The sequence below is a fragment of the Hemitrygon akajei genome, chromosome 11, assembly GCF_048418815.1.
Source record: "Hemitrygon akajei chromosome 11, sHemAka1.3, whole genome shotgun sequence".
Taxonomy (NCBI): Eukaryota; Metazoa; Chordata; class Chondrichthyes; order Myliobatiformes; family Dasyatidae; genus Hemitrygon; species Hemitrygon akajei.
In genome coordinates, this window is record NC_133134.1 from 74,727,372 (window position 1) to 74,745,286 (window position 17,915).

Below are 17,915 nucleotides of genomic sequence, written 5' to 3' on the forward strand. Positions count from 1 at the left end.
GACGGATGTTATTTTCTCAAGGCAGTGCTCCATGTAAATGTAGTCAATGATGGGGAGGGATTTTCCTGTGATGGTCTGGGCTGTGTCCAGCACTTTCTGTAAACCTTTCCGTTCCTGTGCATTGTGTTTCCATACCAGGCTTTGATGCAACCAGTTAAGATACTGTCCACTGTGCATCTATAGAAGGTGGTCTATAACAGGGGTTCCCAACCTTTTTTATGCCATGGACCCCCACCATTAACCGAGGGGGGTCCATGAACCCCAGAATGGGTGGCACAGTAGCATAGTGGTTAACACAACACTTTACTGTACCAGCGATACAGGTTCAATTCCCACCGATGACTGTAAGGTGTTTGTACGTTCTCCCCATGACCGCATGGGTTTCCTCCGGGTGTTCCGGTTTCCTCCCACAGTCCAAAGACGTACTGGTTGGTAGGTTAATTAGTCAATGCAAAGTAACCCGTGAGTAGACTAGGATTAAACTGGGGGTTGCTAAGTGGTGTTTGAAGGGTCAGTAGGGCACATTCCAGGCTGTCGCTCAATCAATAAACAAATAAAATGAAATAAAGATAATGCTACTTTGACTTTGAATGCCGAATTTACGGCTTGTATGTTTTTACAACGTACAGTATGTAGCAAGTTCCCTTATTTCTGCACAGGCTTCATTATCTTATCAGGCTGTTTGTGAGATCATAAACACAAGAGATTCTGTTGGAAGTCCAGAATAACACACGTAGAATGCTGGAGGAATTCAACAAGTCAGGCAGCATCTACGGAAATGAATAAACAGTTGCTGTTTTGGACTGAGACCCTTCATTGGGGCTGGAGAAGAAGGAATATAATAGGAGAGAAGAGTGGACCCTTTACCTTTCCCATCCACCTGGTTTCACCTATCACCTTCTAGCTAGTCTTCCTTTTCCTCCCTTCATCCTTTTATTCTGGTGTCTTCTTCCTTCCTTTCCATTCCTGATGAAGGGTCTCGGCCCAAAGCGCCAACTGTTTATTCATTCCCATCGATTCTGCCTGACCTGCTGAGTTCCTCCAGTTTTTTGTGTGTGTTTGGATTCAACCGCACTGTGGTGTGTCTGGAGTCAAATATAACCCTGAATGGCCAACAGCGACTGATTTCTTTCCCCGGAGATCATCTGTGAACCAGATGGTTTTTCTACAACCATCTGGTAGTTTTGTGGTCACCATTACTAAGAGTAGTTTTTCATCCTAGATTTATTTAATAAAGTGAATTTAAATTCCCAGCTGCCATGGATGGATGCGAATTTATTCCGCTTGACCATTAGTCAGGAACTGTTTTGTGGGCCGTGACGCAGCCACAGATTCTTAACACAGACCAGGCAGGTGGAACTTGACAGAGCAGGTTGGGGGGGCGGGGGGGGGTTCCTTGTGCTCCTCTCAGCTTCACATTCAGATCTATCACTCACATGTACATGGAAACAACACACCCATTCCAAAGTTCAAAGTAAATTTATGCTCAAAGCATGTGACACATTTTCTTGCAGGCAAACATAGAAAACACAATTTTCATTCCTATGCCAACAGAGCATTCCCACTATGCCCTGCAGAACATACCAAACGTCAAACCAGCAATGTCAAAACAAGCCAACTCCTCCTTCCCGATGCCCACCCACACACAGACACAGTTCTCTAACCCCAAGACAGGCCATTTTCAAACTCTAGTATCTCCTCCAGCAGACTCACAAAGCTTCACAGATTCAAGGATCCGCCATCTTGACCAATATTCCCTCTAATTTTCTTTTACAACTGCGTGGACCAACAATTACTTTTACATAGCCTGGAAATTTTTACATGGCCTGAAAACTGTGCAGCACTTCAAACAGCGTCGGTGTTCAGCGGGCCGGCGGTCGATTAACAATGAGCGACTGACTTCCATTCTGTGTTTATTGTTACAATTTGTAACCGCGTTGTAAGTTGAAACACTAACAAATGTAAATACATTGAAGCTCTAAAATGTTTCAAAGTAAAGGTTGTGGTAAGAATGTACGGATTATATTCATTAACACATAATTAGTTACAGTATATTTCACAATTTACAAACACAGGTTTCAAAATTATATTAACATTATATAAAAGAAACAAAGGCTATGTATGTGGGGGCATTTCGGTCACAGCCTGGCCGTGCACCAGCTCAGCTTAAAAGGGAGCAGTGATCTTGACACTGTCCACATTTGGCTTCTTGTGGGCCAGCTGCAGAAATACAAAGAGCACTTCTTCTACAAAAGATGTGAGGGCAATTGGAGAGAGTCCAGAGCAGGTTTACAAGAATGATCCCAGGAATGAGGAGTGTTTGATAGCTCTGAGCCTGTATTTACTGGAGTTTAGAAGAATAAGGGGAAATCTCATTGAAACCTAATGAATATAGAAAGGCTTAGATGGAGTGGATGTGGAGAGGATATTTCTCTAGAACCATTGGTCTAGAACCAAAGGGCACACTGAATAGAGGGATATCCCTTTAGAACAGCCAGAGGGTGGTGAGTCTTTATTTATTTATTGATATGTAGCACAGAATTGGCCTTTCCAATCCTACGAGCTGTGCTGCCCAGCAAACCACACCCCCCAGATTAACACTAGCCTAATCACAGGACAATTTACAATGACCAACTAACCTTCCAACCAGTTCGTCTTTTGACTGTGGGCAGAAACTGGAGGAAACCCACGTGGTCACAGGGAGAATGTACAAACTCCTTACAGACAGTGACTGGTTGAATACTTTGTCACAGATGGCTGTGGAGGCCAAGTCATTGGGTGTATGTAAGTGGAGGTTGATTAGAAAACGCATCAAAGGATAAGGAGGAGAATGGGGTTGAGAGGGAAGATAAATCAGCCATGATGAAATAGCTGAGGACTCAATGGGCTGAATGGCCTGAATCTGCTCCTATGTCTTATGGCCTTTATTTAACAACATTGGTCTCACCATGCTGAGACCAGTGGGCCCTGATCATACCTTGAACAGTGGGTGCGATGATTCCTGAAGGCTGAAAGCTGGAACTGATGTTGGTACAAATTCCCGTGTTGTAGATGGAACTTCCACACTTTTGGGACCAGAGGGGAGCACAGACCTGTAACAAGAGGCAGAATCAGTGGTGACCCAGGTGCCCAGAAAGGGAGGGCAAGGAAAGTGCTGACAGCCAGCTTGCTCCTCCAAAGGCAGTCCCAACTACCAAAGCCTGGTTACACCAGCTCTGCTCTGACTCCCAGTCAATTCTGGCTTCTCACGCTGCCAAAACAGATCAGTGCAAACTCAGAATAATCAGGAGTGACTGGATTACCTCCTTCATGCTGAATTAAAACTTTTTTTAAATGATGCAGATGTTGAAAGTTTGAAATAAAAACAGAAACTTCTAGAAACACGACATCCATGCATGGAAAATCAGAGTTTAACATTTCAGGTCCAGTTGGTAAATTGGTATACTATTGTACAGGCATTTATTGATTTATTTATTATTAGTTATTTGTGTTATGTTTGCACTGTTCGCCTTGTTTTGCACATTGGCTGCTTGTCTGTCTTTGCATGGGAGTAGTTTTCACTGATTCTATTTATTATTGTTCCACTGTGAATGCCTGCAAGAAAATGAAGCTCAGGTCTGTGTACAATGACATATCTGTATCTTGGTAGCAAATTTACTTTGAACTTTGAATGCACTGAGGTACAGTGAAAAACTTAGCTTGGCAAGTCCTCCACACAGATCATTTCATCAGACTGAGGTAGCGCAAGGAAATTAATTACAGAATGCAGAATAAAGTGTTTCAGTAACAGAGGAAGGGTAGTGCAGGCACACAATAAGGTAGAAGGTTTATCTCGAGATAGTTTGTGAGGTCAGGAATCCATCTTATTGTAATAGCAGACTGTGCTTATCACAGCAGGATAGAAGCTGTCCTTGAGTCTGATGGTATGTGCATTTATGCTTTCATATTCTGCCCCATGGAGGGAGGGAGTGGGGAAGAGAGAATGTCTGGGGTAGGTGGAGAAGAAAGAATGTCCGGGGTAAGTGGGGAAGAGAGAATGTCTGGGTAGGTGGAGAAGAGAGAATGCCTGGGGTCAGTGGAGTCTTAGACGATGCTGACTGCTTTACCAAGGAAATGAAAACAGTGATATGGTTGTGCTTTCTCTAAGGAAAATCCTGAGGAAAGTCCTGAGGTTGGAGAACGTGTGGGATGGTAAGAGGGAGTAAAGGGGTTTGTTTTGTTGTGGTTGTTTAGTTGCTGTTGATTGTATTGACCTGCTGATAATTGTGGTCATGCGATGTTGGTGCCAGAATGTATGGCAACCCCCAGCGCGTCCTCAGACTCTGGTGGTTGTTAACGTAAATGATGCATTTCACTGTAACACACAAAACGCTGGAGGAACTCAGCAGGTCAGGCAATGGAAATGGATTAAAGGTTAACGTTTTGGATATTGCACTGTATGTTTGATGTACATGTGATAAATAAATGAATCTGGATTTGAATGTGAACATCTGAATGTCAACAACAGGACACTAGAACAACGTACAGATATCATTTGTTCGTTTGTCATGTGCTGTGTCGTATGATGTGGGCAATCAAGGTCTTCCCATGACCATGACTGTTCTTGGCAAATTTCTCCTCAGAGATGGTTTGCCATTGCAGCCTTCTGGGCAGTGTCTTTACAAGACGGGTGACCCCAGCCTCTTCAGAGATTGTCTGCCTGGTGTCAGTAGTCACATAACCAGGACTTGTGATATAGACCAGTTCATAGGACCATCCACCAGCTGCTCCATGGTTTCACATGGTCCTGATCGGGGGAGTGGGGGGGGGGGGGGAGGTGCTACACGTTGCCCAGGCTAGTGGAGGGAAGGAGCACCTTGCATCTCCTTTCATAGAGATGTAGCTCCACCTCCCCCCCCCCCCCACCCAAGGTATTATGATTGCCACTAATACTGTAAAGGATCACAGGACATAGAAGTTGAAGCAACTGTTGAAAGGTTTGATTTTCTGACTTAAATAGCCAATGATATAACTGTAAAGCATTAAAAGTAATGCATTGTAATGCTAACTATGGGCATTCTTAAATCTTGGTAGCACCATACCATGAATCCCTGAGAGTTGCGTGCCAATGTCATGCCGAAAAGTGCGTCCTTCATTTTGTCGGAGACATCTTTCAGAGCTGCCTCCCCTGCAACAAACAGAATTAAGCTGAAACTATCACAAAATACAGAATGATAATTACAGTTCTATATATACCCATGCTCATTAACACAAGCACATCACCAGAAAATTGTACCACAGTGTTAATTATCACCTTCCACAGTCTTTTGCTTCCTGCAATATCTTCTGCTCAACGTAGCAGAGGTTGTAAGACCATAAGACATAGGAGCAGAATTAGGCCATTTGGTTGATGAGGACTGCTCCACCATTGCATCATGGCCAATTTATTATCTCTCTCAACCCCTTTCTCCAGCCTTGTCCCATAACCTTTGACACTGTGACTAATCAAGAACCTATCAACCTTTGCTTTAAGTATTCCCAATGACTTGGCCTCCACAGCCAATTGTGGCAATGAATTCCACAGATTCACCACCCTCTGGCTAAGGAAGTTCTGCCTCATTTTTGTTCTAAATGTAAGTCCCTCTATTCTGAGGCTGTGCCCTCTGGTCCTAGACTCACACACTATAGGAAACATCCTCTCCACATCTAGGCCTGTCTAGGCCTTTCAGTATTCAATAGGTTTCAATGAGATCCCTCTTCATTCTTCTAAACTCCAGTGAGTACAGGCTTTGAGCCTTCAAATACTCCTCATATGTTAACTCTTTCATTCCTGGGATTATTCTTGTGAATCTCCTCTGAACCCTCTCCAATGTTAGCATATCCTTCCTTGGGGATTAAAACTGCTCACAATACTCCAAGTGGATCTGACCATTACAACCTTGTTTTTATAACCTAGTCTTTGCTCAGCAAAGATTTCTCATAGCTTGAATTGGATACAAAGTACATGTCCGATCCGGACAGGGACCCCACTGTTTCATCTGCACTATCTTATCATACACACAAAGGCCACAAAAGCCTGGCTAAGTATCACAAATACAAGAAATTTGGCATAAGTTTTTGGAACAACACCTTCCCTTCCACCATCAGATTTCTGAATGGTCAGTGAACCCACGTACACTATCTGACACTGTTTTTGCCTTTTTATGCTCTGTTTTTGTACTACTTATTTAATTCAATTTATATACATACGTACAGTGGATTCCAGTTAAATGGGCCATCAGTTAATCGGGACAGCCACTTATTTGGGACAATTCTTAAAGAACAAAAGCTAATTGAGAAGATAGATGTGATTCCCTTTGTTTATTTGGGAGACTATGCTGCTTAATTGGGATGGGAGACTATTGCCAAACAGTTTTTAACTAATATCAGTAGCGTGCACTTGTGTGGCCGTTAGAAACTACACCTTGCTTAGAGTGAACAGTTTTTAGATAGTGTTATTTGTGTATTTGTGTTCAACAGACAGTGATCTTTGTCACTACTAGTTGGAGAGAAATAAGCAGTAAGACAATTCAAAACTGTTTTGCTCACTGCAGTTTCAAGCATTCAAGCTCGGAGATACCAGAAATGGCCAGGAGTGAAAATGAAACAATTTCACTACTTCAACAAGTTGGGGACTATGGAGAATTTGAAGGTATTGACAATCACCTTTAATGTTACAATGAAAATGAAGATCTGGAGGATGCAATTGTCAGAAGCATTGTTTGAAGGCAGTCCACTTCTGCACTAGGTGTCTGTGCTGACTTTGTTCATTTACCATCAATCAAAAGAACACATCAGCATACACTAGATTAATGTCTCAGTCGATAACTAATAGGAACAAATACACAGATTTATGGTACACGCACTGCTGTATTTTCGGTAAAGTTCTAATTTGCTCTGTATTTCACTTAAGTGCATAATTTGCTACACAGTTAAACAGTAGTTTGTCTTTTTTTAATAACTTTTTAACTATTTCCATGAAAATTTGGCTAATTGGGGCAGCCACTTAATTGGGCCAAAATGTACTGGTCCAGATGTGTTCCTATTAACTGGAATCCTATATTATATATATCATAATGGGGGACAAAGAAATGACAGATTAACTTAATGGGTACGTTGCGTCTGTCTTCACTGTGGAAGACACTAGCAGTGTGCCAGAGGTCCGTGAGTGTCAGGGACCAGGAATGAGTACCATTGCTATTACAAAGGTAAAAATGCTAGGAAAAAATAAAGGTCTTAAGGTGGATAAGTCACCAGGACCAGATGGACTACATCCCAGAGTCCTGAGAGAGCTTGCTGAAGAGATAACGGATGCATTGGTCATGATCTTTCAAGAATCACTTGATTCTGGCATGGCCCCGAAGGACTAGAAGATTGCTCACTCCACTGTCTAAGAAGGGAGGAAGGCAAAAGAAAGGAAATTATAGGCCAGTTAGCCTAACCTCAGTGGTGGGGAAAGTGTTGGAGTCTATTATTAAGCCTAAGGTTTCAGGGTACTTGAAGACTGATGATAAGTCAAAGTCAGCATGGTTTTTGTAAAGGGAAATCTTGCCTGAAAATTTTTTTTAAGAGTTCTTCAAGGAAGTAACAAGCAGGGTGGACAAAGGAGAGGCAGTGGATGTCATTTACTTGGATTTTCAGAAGGCGTTTGATAAGGTACCACACATGAGGCTGCTTAACAAGATAAAATCCCATGGCATTACAGGAAAGATACTGGCATGGATAGCAGAATGGCTGACAGGGAGGAGACAGTGAGTGAGAATAAAAGGGGTCTTTTCTGGTTGGTTACCTGTGACTAGTGTTCCTCAGGGGTCAGTATTGGGACCACTACTTTTCACATTGTTTGTCATTGATTTGGACAACGGAATTGATGGCTTTGTGGCAAAATTTCCATATGATATGAAGATAGGTGGAGGGGTAGGTAGTGCTGAGGAAGCAATGTGATTGCATCAGGACATAGACAAATTGGAAGAATGGGCAACAAAGTGGCAGATGGAATATAGTGTTGGGAAATGTATGATAACACATTTTGGTAAAAGTGACAATAGTGCAGACTATTGTCTGAATGGGGAGAAGGTTCAAACATCAGGGGTGCAGAGGAGTTCTCGTGCAAGACTCCCAGAAGGTTAATTTACAGGTTGAGTCTGTGGTAAAGAAGGCAAATGCAATGTTGGCATTTATTTCAAGGGGTATAACATATAAAAACCAGGAGATAATGCTGAGCTTTTATAAGACACTAGTCAGGCTTCATTTGAAATATTATCAACATGTTTTGGGCCCCTTATCACAGAAAGGATGTGCTACCATTGGAGAGAGTCCAGAGGAGGTTCATGATTTGGATGACCTGGGTGATGGGGTCCTTAATGCTGGATACCAACTTTTTGAGGTATCGCTCCTTGAGGATGTCCTGGATACTATGGAGACTGGTACTCATGATGGAGCTGACTAATTTTACAAGCTTACTTTGATCCTGTGCAGTAGCCACCCCCTCCTCCCCCTCACACCAGACAGTTAGAAAGCTCTCCACGGTACATCTGTAGAAATTTGTGAGTGTTTTTGGTGACACTAAATCTCCTTAAACTTAATGAAATATTGCCACTGTTTTGCCTTCTTTATAGCTGTATCGATATGTTGGGTCCAGTTAGACCTTCAGAGATATTGATGCCCAGGAACTTGAAATTGCTCACTCTTTCCACTTCTGATCCCTCTGTGAGGACTGACGTGTATTTTCTCGTCTTACCTATTCTGAAATCCACAATCAGTAAAGCTCCCTGTACAAGGTTCGGTCACACAGTATCAGGGCTAGGATAGTACAGGTTAGATACAGAGTAAAGCTCTTTTTACATTGTCCCGGCATTCACACACACGACTGGGACAGTGTGGATTAGAGAAGTTCCCTTTCCACTTTCCAATCAAGTGAACACAGGGCAGGGGCTCTTTATTACCCCATTATTCTTAAACCATCAGTCAAACACTGATGGCTCTGAACTGAAAAAGTTAGAGTTATTTTACCTGAGTTTAATTTCAAACAGGTTGTGCTCTTTCGGTTGGACACGTTGCATCGATAAATGTCACCTTCCCTGTTCTTCGCATTGCCATCCCAAGGGGCACTGACTAGCAACCTAAGGAGAAAAGTTGACACAGTATGACAACATAAACACAGGAGATTCCGCAGATGCTGGGAGTCCAGAGAAACACACACAAAACACTGCAGGAACTCAGAAGGTCAGGGCAGCATCTACGGAAAGGAATAAAGAGTCGTCGTTTCAGGCCGAGATCTTTCAATCAGCATGACAGGTGTTGCTCCTCCACCCTGAGGGTGGCCCAGAGCAAACCGCAAAGGTGCCGTTGACGACAGGATGTACCTGGTTGAAAATCGTCACTGAGGAACACGATTTTAGTGCATGTGGCTCAGAGCAGGATCAGCATCAGACTTATTATCACTGGCATTTGTCATGAAATTTGTTGTTTGGTTGCAGCAGTACATTGCAATACATTAAAAATTACTATAAGCTACAATAAGAAATATAAGAGAAATAAATAAGTAGTGCAAACAGTGAGGTAGTGTACATGGGATCAACATCCATTCAGAAATCTGATGGCAGAGAGGAAGTTGTTTTCCTAAAACACTGACTGTGTCTTCAGGCTCCTGTACCTCCTCCCTGATGGTAGCAATGAGGAGAGGGCATGTCCTGGGTGATGAGGGTCCTTAATGATGGAGGCATCGCCTATTGAAGGTGTCCTCGATGCTGGCAAGGCTCGTGCCCACGATGGAGCTGGCTGAGTCTACAACCGCTGCAGCTCTTTCTGATCCTGTGCACCGGAGCCTCCACACCAGAGGAGGCAGCTAGTCAGAATGCTCTTCACAGTACATCTGTTCAAATTTGCTAAAGTCTTTGCTGACGTACCAGATCTCCTCAAACACCTAATGAAGTCAGAATATGAAACAGGTTTAATATCACCAGCATATGTCACGAACTTTGTTGTTTTGCGGCAATAGTACATTGCAATACATAGTAATAAAAATACAAATTACAGTAAGAAGTATATATATTAAAAAGTTAAATTAAATAAGTAGTGTAAAAAGAAATAAAAAAGTAGTGCGTTTAATGTCCATTCAGAAATCAGATGACATAGGGGAGGGGGTCCCCTCCCCCTTCCTACACAGCCCAACCGCACCAGCTCCTAAGGTTTAGCTCCTCTAACTTTCCGGAGTACGGATAGCTGGCACAACCCCTTTAAAGATTCAGGAATGTCCCGCTAATTGGCAATCATGTTTTGGGCACCAAGAATTAAGTTTTTAAAGAGCACCTGAACTGAGGTCCAGTGCTCAGTAGTAAGCCCTACTACTGATATCATCTAGTGCTTGTTTTGTGCTCAGTTCTCGATCCAGTTTGATACCGTGTCTCGATCCTAGCCTCGGATATTCTGGCATCTGGATCCAAACCATCCTGGTCAAGGTCTCTCATCACAGTATGGTTGAGCCAGTATGGAGCCAGCGGGGCATCAGTCCTTCATCCGCTGTGACTGGCCACTGCAAAGGTATTTCCAGATGGAGCCTGGAGATACACGATGTCCACATTTGCAAGGAGGAAGTCAGAGTCGCTCAGGAGAGCCAATCATTCCTGCTACAATTCCAGCCCCGCAGAAATTCGACAATGACTCGGGCTCTTGCTGCAGCTTCCTCATTCAATGCACATTAGGTTCGAATTCCAGCCGTCCCGGTTCCCTTCAGAGCGCGGAAAGGTGGCCTTCATTATCTCTCTTCTGACTGGAAGAGCCCTGGCCTGGGCCACCATGCATTGGAAATAAAGGTCGGAGATTTGTTCAGATTCAGAGGACTTCATGGCCGTCATGAGGAAGATGTTCCATCGCCCAGCCATGGCTTGGACTGTGTGTTGAAGATTTGACAGGGTGGGCAGTCAGCGGCCGACAACACTATCAAGTTTTGGACCATGGCCCATAAGAATAACTGTAATGGGGAGGCCTTGGCCACCCTATACCGCCACAGACTCCAAGATGAACTGAAGGATGCCCTCACCTTGGAGAGCTAGCAGAGGACTTAAAGGTTCTGATCGATCAATCCATTCGTCTTGATAATCATCTGGCAGCATAAGTGAGACTACATCAAGAAGTCGAAGAGGGTTCTGAGCCCAGCCTTAATGCTTCGTAATTCCACTCTCCCATCCCGGACCACAACCAGCCCGTCTCCTGCTCACGATCCTGTCCAACCCATGCAAATTGCCACATATGAATCTCTGCCAATGAGAGGTTCCAGCAAAGGAGTCGAGGTTGCTGCTGTTACTGAGGGGAAGCAGATTACTTGTGGGCTGAATGTCCGAAGCTGCAGCTGTCAGGAGAACTGTCAAGCCTGCCTGGTGTCGGGAGGACTGTGACGGTAGCAGCCACTACTCCCAGCCTCGAGGATTTTGGTTTCAGGCTGAGGATGTTGTTGTCCTGTGTTATGAACTGGCAAGATGTGAATGCTTTTTTGGACTCTGGGGCAGCTGGAAATTTCCTGGACTTGAGAACCACCTGTCAGCTCAACATACTGCTGCAGGAGTTGAGCCAGCTCATGTCCACAACTGTCCTGGATGGTCATCTGCTTGGTTCCAAGCAGATCCGGCAGCAGATAGTGGTCTTGAGGATGAGGATAGAGGATCATGCAGAGGACATTGGTTTCTATATCATCGAGTCTCCTCACATACCCCTGATCCTTGGGCACCCTTGGCTGTCTCAGGATAGCCCTTCCATGAACTGGAAGGAAGGGAGGATCACTGTATGGTCCAGTCGCTGCAAGAAAGAATGTTTTCGCCTTGGTGTTCCGACCCCCTGACTCTCCCAAGACCAGCAGCCAGCGAAGGGGCAGGCTTCTGTTCGGGGTAGCGTGGAGCCTTCAGGAGACCCAGTCCTGCCTTCAAGGGCAGACAAGCCAGCTCCAGCCAACAGGACTGTGTAGGTCCCGACCCTGTCCACTCAGGGGTGTGCCGGAACTGGATCTCTAGTTCAGGAGCAAGCCTAAAAAGTGCCCTGGAATTCTAGCAGCTAAGGCAAAGCACACTAGTTGCCAGATCTATCCAAAATGGAGCCTAGTCCTTCGGGGTAAATGCAGCTCCCAAGCCAGTAGAAATCCCTTCTGTCTACAAGGATTTGGAAGAGGTCTTCAGCAAGGGCAAAGTCTTGACTCTCCCACTACACTGACCCTACCACTGTACAATAGATCTACAGCCAGGTACTTGTCCTCCGCGGGGTCGATTATACAAACTCTCAGGCCCAGAGAGAAAAGCTATGGAGTACATAAGGAAGGCTTTTGCCACGGGATTCACTCGGCCCAGAACCTCACCAGCTGGCACAGGCTTCTTCTTTGTACAGAAAAAGGATGGGAGTCTGTGGCCATATATTGATTATAGAGGTCTGAATCACATAATGGTCAAGAATTGTTACCATCTTCCACTCATGAGCACTGCCTTCGAGGGGCAAGAGTGTTCTCGAAGCTCGTCTTGCAGAATGCATACAATCTGGTTCATAGAAAGGAGGGTGATGGCATTCAACACACTGACGCACCACAAGAGGGATGCTTATTAAGGATGCAGTTTCGGGCTACATAGAGGCGCATGATAAAATAGGCCAAAATCAGCATGCTTTCCTGAAGAGAAAATCTTGCCCGACAAATCTGTTGCAATTCCCTGATAAAATAATAGGCAGGATAGACAAAGGAGTTTGTCTGTTTGGCTACCAGTGACTAGTGATGCTCCACCAGGGTCAGTGTTCTTTTCACGATGTACACATCAATAATTTGGATGATGGAATTGAAGGAATTGATGGCTTCGCGACCAAGTTTGTGAACAATATGAAGATAGTTGGAGGGACAGGTAGTATTGAGGAAGCAGGGAGTCTGCAGAAGGACTTGGACAAATTGGGAGAACGGACAAAGAAATGGCAGATAGAATATATTGTGGGGAAGTGTATGGTCATGCACTTTGGCGGAAGGAGTAAAGGAGTAGACTATTTTCTAAATGGGGAGAAAATTTAAAAATCAGAGGTGCTACAGGACTTGGGAGTCCTAGTGCAAGACTCCCTGAGGGATAACTTGCAGGGTGAGTCAGTGGTAAGAAAACCAAGTTTTGAGAAGCCAAGACTGTAAAGCAGGGATGTGATGCTGAGGCTTCATAAGACACTGATGAGGCCTCACTTGGAGAACTGTGAGCAGTTTTGGGCCCCTTATCTGAGAAAGGATGTGCTGGCATTGGAGAAGGTCCATAGAAAGTTCATGAGAATGATCCCAATAATGAAAGGGTTAATACATGAGAGCATTTGATGGCTCTGGACCTGTACTCACTGGAGTTTAGAAGAATGAGGGGGGATCTCATTGAAACCTACTGAATATTGGAAGGCCTAGATAGTGTGGACATGGAGAGGGTGATTCTAATCGTGGGAGAGTCTACAACCAGAAGGCACAGTCTCAGAATACAAGACGATCCTATAGAACAAAGCTGATGAGGAATTTCTGTAGTCTGAGGATGGGGAATTTGTGGAATCCATTACTACAGATGGCTGTGGAGGCCAAGTCATTGTATATGTTTAAAGCGAAGGCTGATAGATTTGTGATTAGTAAGGGTGTCAAAGGTTATGAGGAAAAGACAGGAGAATGGCGTCAAGAGGGAAAATAAATCAGCTATGATGGAATGGCAGAGCAGGCTCAATGAACCAAATGGCCTACTTCTGCTCCTGTCTTAAGAAGTCAGTTTATGAGGAGGTGCACAAAGACAGGCTGAAATGGCCTATATATATGTGAGTCGTAAGGAGATTGTCCCTTTAGCCTAAAGGTACTCAAAGTGCTTGAGCTGCCTAATAGCTCTGGCAGTGGCTTATGGTGCAAAGAAGCTTGCCACGTGAGCTCACACCTAAGGGAAGGCAGCCAGGGGGCTGGGGAGGAATTTGGGTCAAAGTCCTCCATGACTCATTTAGGTACTGCATCTAAAAAGCTCTGGGACTTAGTTCAAGAGGTATTGTATCAGCTACGGAAATTATATCAGCAGATAGTACCGCTGAGAGGCTGCAGAAGCACAGCCAAGCTGCAGCTACTGTGTCCAAGGCTTTCAAATTCTGAATAGCTTCACATCAGCCAAGTAATTAGAGAAACAGATGTGACACTGGCATTGAACAAACAGAGAATCACTTATATTGTCCAACTACCAGACACAAAAGAGAATCTGAAACCTGCAAATCATATTCAGTCCTTCCTGTTTTTTTAGTAGAATCAGACATTAGGAGTGACTCATTTTTGGAGTTAAAAATATTTTGCCCCTTTCTCTGTCTTGAAAGTGATATCATTCACTCAAATTGGGCCCATTGGGAGCTACTGTTCCCATTATCTCACATCTCTCTGACTGCAAGAAGTAGTCAGGGAAAAGCGAGGCCAATTCTTCATCACCCATTGTACACTCACGTGTGTATACACACACACACACACACAATAACATACACACAAAACTACACTCTCTCAACCACAACTACTCAAACACAACCACACTCACTCACACACACAAATACATTCACACACACACTCACACACACCCACAACTACACTCTCACACATAACTACACTTACACACACACTCAAACACAACCACACTCACTCACACACACAAATACATTCACACACACACAACACTCTCACACATAACTATACTTACACACACACTCACACTCACTCACACACACCCACAACTACACTCTCTCACACACACTACTCTCTTTCAACCACACTCACACAACACTCTCACACAACTACACTCACACACACAACACTCTCACACAATTACACTCACACAGACAAACTACATTCTCACACACATACACACAACACTCCCTCACATACACTACCTTGCATGCACTACACACTCTCTCTCTCTCTCTCTCGTGTTACACTCCCAAAATCAAAAGGAGTAATCCTGTTTGATTTGTCTGAGTAACAATTACAGTAATGACCACCAACCCTCACCTCTGAGTGAGTCTCCTTATTCCCATTCTAGCCCTCTGGGCCAGCACAGTGCCCCCCCACTCCATGGGGTTCTACACTCAGTTGGGGAGGCACTAACTCGATGGAACTTCATCTCCAACATACCCCCTGACTCTGTGGAACACGGCAAGGAATGGGTGTGACATCCACGGACAGGAAAGAAGAGTGGCAAGTTACACCAGACACCAAGAGTGGCTGTGGAAACCCAGAGGCTAGAGAGAGCAAGGCCATCTGTAGAAATGCTCAAAATACACTCAGTGGCCACTGTATTAGTCCATCCACTTCAAAGTTCAGCGTGTTGTGCGTCAGAGATGCTCCTCTACACACAATTGTTATTTGAGTTACTGTTGTCTTCCTGTCAGTCTGGCCGTTCTCCTCTGACTTCTCCCATTAAAAAGGCATTTTCACCCACAGAACTACTGCTCACTGTATGTTTTCTGTTTTTCACACCATTCTCTGTGAAGTCTAGGGGCGGTTGTGCATGAAAATCCCAGGAGATCTGAGATACTCAAGCCACCCTGTCTGGCACCAACAATCAATCCATGGTGAAAGTAACTTAGATCACATTTCTTCCCCGTGTTTAGTCTGAACAGCAACTGAACTTTGGTGAGACCCGTTGTAAATTGGGGGTCCACTTCAGTGAGCACCTCTGCTCCTTCCGCCAGAAGTGGAACTTCCCAGTGGCCAAGCATTTTAATTCTGATTCTCATTCCTGTTCAGACATGTCGGTCCATTACTTCATCTTGTGCCAAGATGAGGCCCCCTCAGGGTGGAGAAAAACACTTTATATTCCGTCTGGGTAGCCTCCAATATGATGGCATGGATATTGCTTTCTCCTTCTGGTAAAAAAAACTTCCCTCCCCCTACCCTCTTCTAATCCTCACTCTGGCCTCTTACCTCTTCTCACCTGCCTAGTACCTCCCACTGGGTCCCCTCCTCCATCCCTTTCTCTTACGGTCCACTCCCCTCTCCTATCAGATTCCTTCCTCTCCAGCCCTTTATCTTTCCTACCCACGACTTCACCTATCCCCTTCCAGCTATCCTCTTTCCTTTCCTCTCCCCACCTCTTCCCCCTTCCCTTCCTGATAAAAGGGCCCCAGTTCTTTCTATAGATGCTGTCTAACCTGCTGAGTTCCTCCAGCGTTGTGTTGCACTGAACCTCTTGACCACGTCAGCATGATTTTATGCACAGCATTGCTGCCGTAAGATTGACCAATTAGATATTTGCATTAACCAGCAGGTGTACCTAATAAAGTGGCCACTGAGTGTAATAAGCAAATTAATGCTTTCTTAAGGCATTCAAGATTTGTCAGCATGATGAGTTGAGATGGCCAAGATAAAAATTGCCTGCATTTTCTTGATGGAGCGATTGGCTACGTTTTAAAAGAATCCTGAGCTTGCCTGGGCTGATGTTTCATCCAGAATTTCAACATTAAGGCCAGGAATTGGATTCAGGAATCTGATTTCAATTAACGAACATAGTTGCTTAATGGAAGAAGTATGTCTGAACTCATGAACGGGGGGGGGGGGGCACACTGGAGATATGAGACATAGCAAATGATCAAGTGCTTTCATGATTTCCATTCCTGCTGACGTGTGGCTTAGATATGTGGTGGGGGGGGGGGGGGGGGGGGAGAGCAGTTAATCCACAGCTTTTAAATTTTCTGTCACAAAACAATTTACTCCTTTGTCTAAAATGGAACGAAAACTGCCTGTCCTTCCCAAATGAGAATTATTTAAGAGTTATAACATCATCCCCTTCTTTTTCCATTGCCTTCCACATTTCAGACTACTGGAATGGTAACTTTAAAACTGTCCTATTCTCTCCTTCCTCCAAATCTCTCAGCACTTCTCCTACTCTTTATTTCCCTCCGTAGATGCTGCCTGACCTGCTGAGTTCCTCCAGCAGTCTGTGTGTGTGACTCTGGATTTCCAGAACCTCCTGTGTCTATGTCCTGATGAAGGGTCTTGGACATGGGGCTAGCAACCACATCCCGTAAAAACCCAGAGCTACAGAAGCTCCAAAGAGCTCGTCCCTGGGAGAGGAAGGATGGGCTACACCTGAGGACAACTTGAAAGGCTGGCCCAGTATGGAGGACACTGGTGAGCTGCTGCCACAGAAGGGGTGACGTATTAGCCACTTCCACCCTAGGACAAAGCCTCATAATACTGATAACCTTTGTATCGCACAGCATCGATACAGATCATATCATCACCTCAGTGCATTCAGATTAAAGTGTTGAGGTTACAGAGAAGTCAGGTCAAGTCAAGTTTATTGTCAATTAACTATATACATGTATATAACCAAATGAGACAATGTTTCTCCAGACTTGGGTGTAAAGAACAGTAGTACACATAACACATGGAATACACAGTAACTTGGGAAAGTAAGAATTAAAATCTACAAATGAATCACACATAAACAAACCAAGTAAGGTGCATAAATTCTGTAAGGTACAGAACAGATAAACCAGTGACACTTTGAATACAATGTAGCTGGGAGTTCAGAAGCCTAATGGTTTGAGGGTAAAAACTGTTTCCCATCCTGACCGTTCTTATCTATGCATCAGAGTCTCCTGCCTGATGGTAGAAAGTCAAAGAGGATGCTGGATGGATGGGTGGGATCCTTGATAATACTAAGGACCCTGCATACGCAGAGCTCCTGATAAATGTCCCCGATGGATGCTGGGGAGACCCCTATGATCCTCTTGGCCGTTCTTACAGTCTATTGAAGGGACTTCCGGTCTGATGCTCAGCTGCTCCCATACCAAATGGAGATGTAGCTTGTCAGGACGCTCTCAATGGTGCTCCTGTAAAATTCAGTTGAGATGGGTGTGGAGGGAGCCGCGCTTGCCTCAACCTCCTGAGGAAGTGG

At 44.5% G+C, this 17,915-nt stretch overlaps 1 protein-coding gene across 1 annotated transcript in view; it reads right to left on the minus strand.

The window, feature by feature from the left end:
- The window catches only part of itga10 (integrin, alpha 10), a 169,206-nt gene that overhangs the window by 97,224 nt on the left and 54,067 nt on the right, over window positions 1–17,915 (minus strand). The window contains exons 3-5 of the mRNA XM_073061150.1: window positions 9,031–9,140; window positions 5,082–5,167; window positions 2,978–3,092 (exon numbers count right to left, since the gene is read on the minus strand). Coding sequence (XP_072917251.1) covers window positions 2,978–3,092; window positions 5,082–5,167; window positions 9,031–9,140 — 311 coding nt within the window. The remainder of the gene's footprint in view (window positions 1–2,977; window positions 3,093–5,081; window positions 5,168–9,030; window positions 9,141–17,915) is intronic.